At 64.6% G+C, this 1,481-nt stretch overlaps 1 protein-coding gene across 8 annotated transcripts in view; it reads left to right on the forward strand.

Moving 5' to 3' along the window:
• Positions 1-1,475, forward strand: part of FAM84B (family with sequence similarity 84, member B) — a 1,844-nt gene extending 369 nt beyond the window's left edge. For 3 of the 8 annotated variants that reach the window (XM_010838878.1, XM_010838876.1, XM_010838879.1), the window contains exon 2: positions 259-1,475. In XM_010838878.1, coding sequence (XP_010837180.1) covers positions 415-1,356 — 942 coding nt within the window. In that variant the 5' untranslated portion in view covers positions 259-414 and the 3' untranslated portion in view covers positions 1,357-1,475. Of the gene's footprint in view, positions 1-6; positions 218-253 lie in introns of those variants that run through there. The other 5 variants (XM_010838882.1, XM_010838881.1, XM_010838884.1 and 2 more) reach the window with 3 other exon arrangements.
• Positions 1,476-1,481: the final 6 nt, after the last annotated feature.

Raw genomic sequence — 1,481 nt, forward strand, 5'->3', positions numbered from 1 at the left:
AAGTTTCTTTGCCCCCTTCCTGCTTGACATTGGCAGGCAGGGCCCTGGCGGAAACAGTAGGAGTCGCTGATGCAATGGGCTTCTGCCCGGGCGAGGTCAAGGGCTGGGGGCAGGGGCGAGCTGGAGTTGCCCGGCCTCCTGTGACCGTGGCCCTGGAGGCAGAAAAGTGAGAGAGAAAGCTCGCTGCATCTGACATTTCCTCGTAAAACGACTCCAGGTGCCTGGCCCCCAATTTTTCTTTCTTCTCTTTAAGAACAGATCGCCCACATCACGGGGGAGCGCCTCCTACACGGCTTCCTTGCCTTCCTCTCCCAACAGGTGGTCTCAACCCCTGTCCGGGGACCGGTGCCAATGACCCTAGTGGTGGTTTCGCTTTCTCCTCTGCCGGCGGCGTGAACGTGTGCCCGCAGCGTGATGGGCAACCAGGTGGAGAAACTGACCCACCTAAGTTACAAGGAAGTGCCCACGGCCGACCCGACGGGCGTGGATCGGGACGATGGGCCCCGCATCGGGGTCTCCTACATCTTCTCCAATGACGACGAGGACATGGAGCCGCAGCAGCCGCCCCAGGGGCCGGACGGCGGGGGCGGGGGTTTGCCGGACGGCGGGGATGGGCCCTCGCTGCCCCCGCCGCAGCCCTATGACCCGCGGCTGCACGAGGTGGAGTGCTCCGTGTTCTACCGCGATGAATGCATCTACCAGAAAAGCTTCTCGCCGGGTTCTGCGGCCCTGAGCACCTACACGCCCGAGAACCTGCTCAACAAGTGCAGGCCTGGCGATCTGGTGGAGTTCGTGTCGCAGGCGCAGTACCCACACTGGGCAGTCTACGTGGGCAACTTCCAGGTAGTGCATTTGCACCGACTAGAGGTGAGCAACAGCTTCCTGACGGACGCGAGCCAGGGTCGGCGCGGCCGCGTGGTGAACGATTTGTACCGCTACAAACCGCTGAGCCCCAGCGCTGTGGTGCGCAACGCGCTAGCGCACGTGGGCGCCAAGGAACGCGAGCTGAGCTGGCGCAACTCGGAGAGCTTCGCCGCCTGGTGCCGCTACGGCAAGCGCGAGTTCAAAATCGGCGGCGAGCTGCGCATCGGGAAGCAGCCCTATCGGCTGCAAATCCAGCTCTCTGCGCAGCGCAGCCATACGCTCGAGTTCCAGAGCCTGGAGGACCTGATCATGGAGAAGCGGCGCAACGACCAGATCGGGCGCACAGCAGTCCTGCAGGAGCTGGCCACGCACCTGCACCCCGTCGAGCCGGACGAGGGCGACAGCGACGCTACGCGGACTACGCCGCCTCCCGGGCGCCTCCCCGCGCCCGGCCGGGAGGAGGAGGAAAATCGAGAAACGGTGGTGCACTGACGCGGGAGCTGAGGAGCTGTTTGCAGCAGCCGCCGCCCGTGCCCGCTCCCTCCTCTCACTCCCTCCTCCACCACCTTCTGGGCCCCATCTGGGCTCCTGGGCCATTTGGAGAAAGAAGAGTTGGC

The sequence above is a fragment of the Bison bison genome, unplaced genomic scaffold (genome assembly GCF_000754665.1).
Source record: "Bison bison bison isolate TAMUID 2011002044 unplaced genomic scaffold, Bison_UMD1.0 scf7180017864108, whole genome shotgun sequence".
NCBI lineage: Eukaryota > Metazoa > Chordata > Mammalia > Artiodactyla > Bovidae > Bison > Bison bison.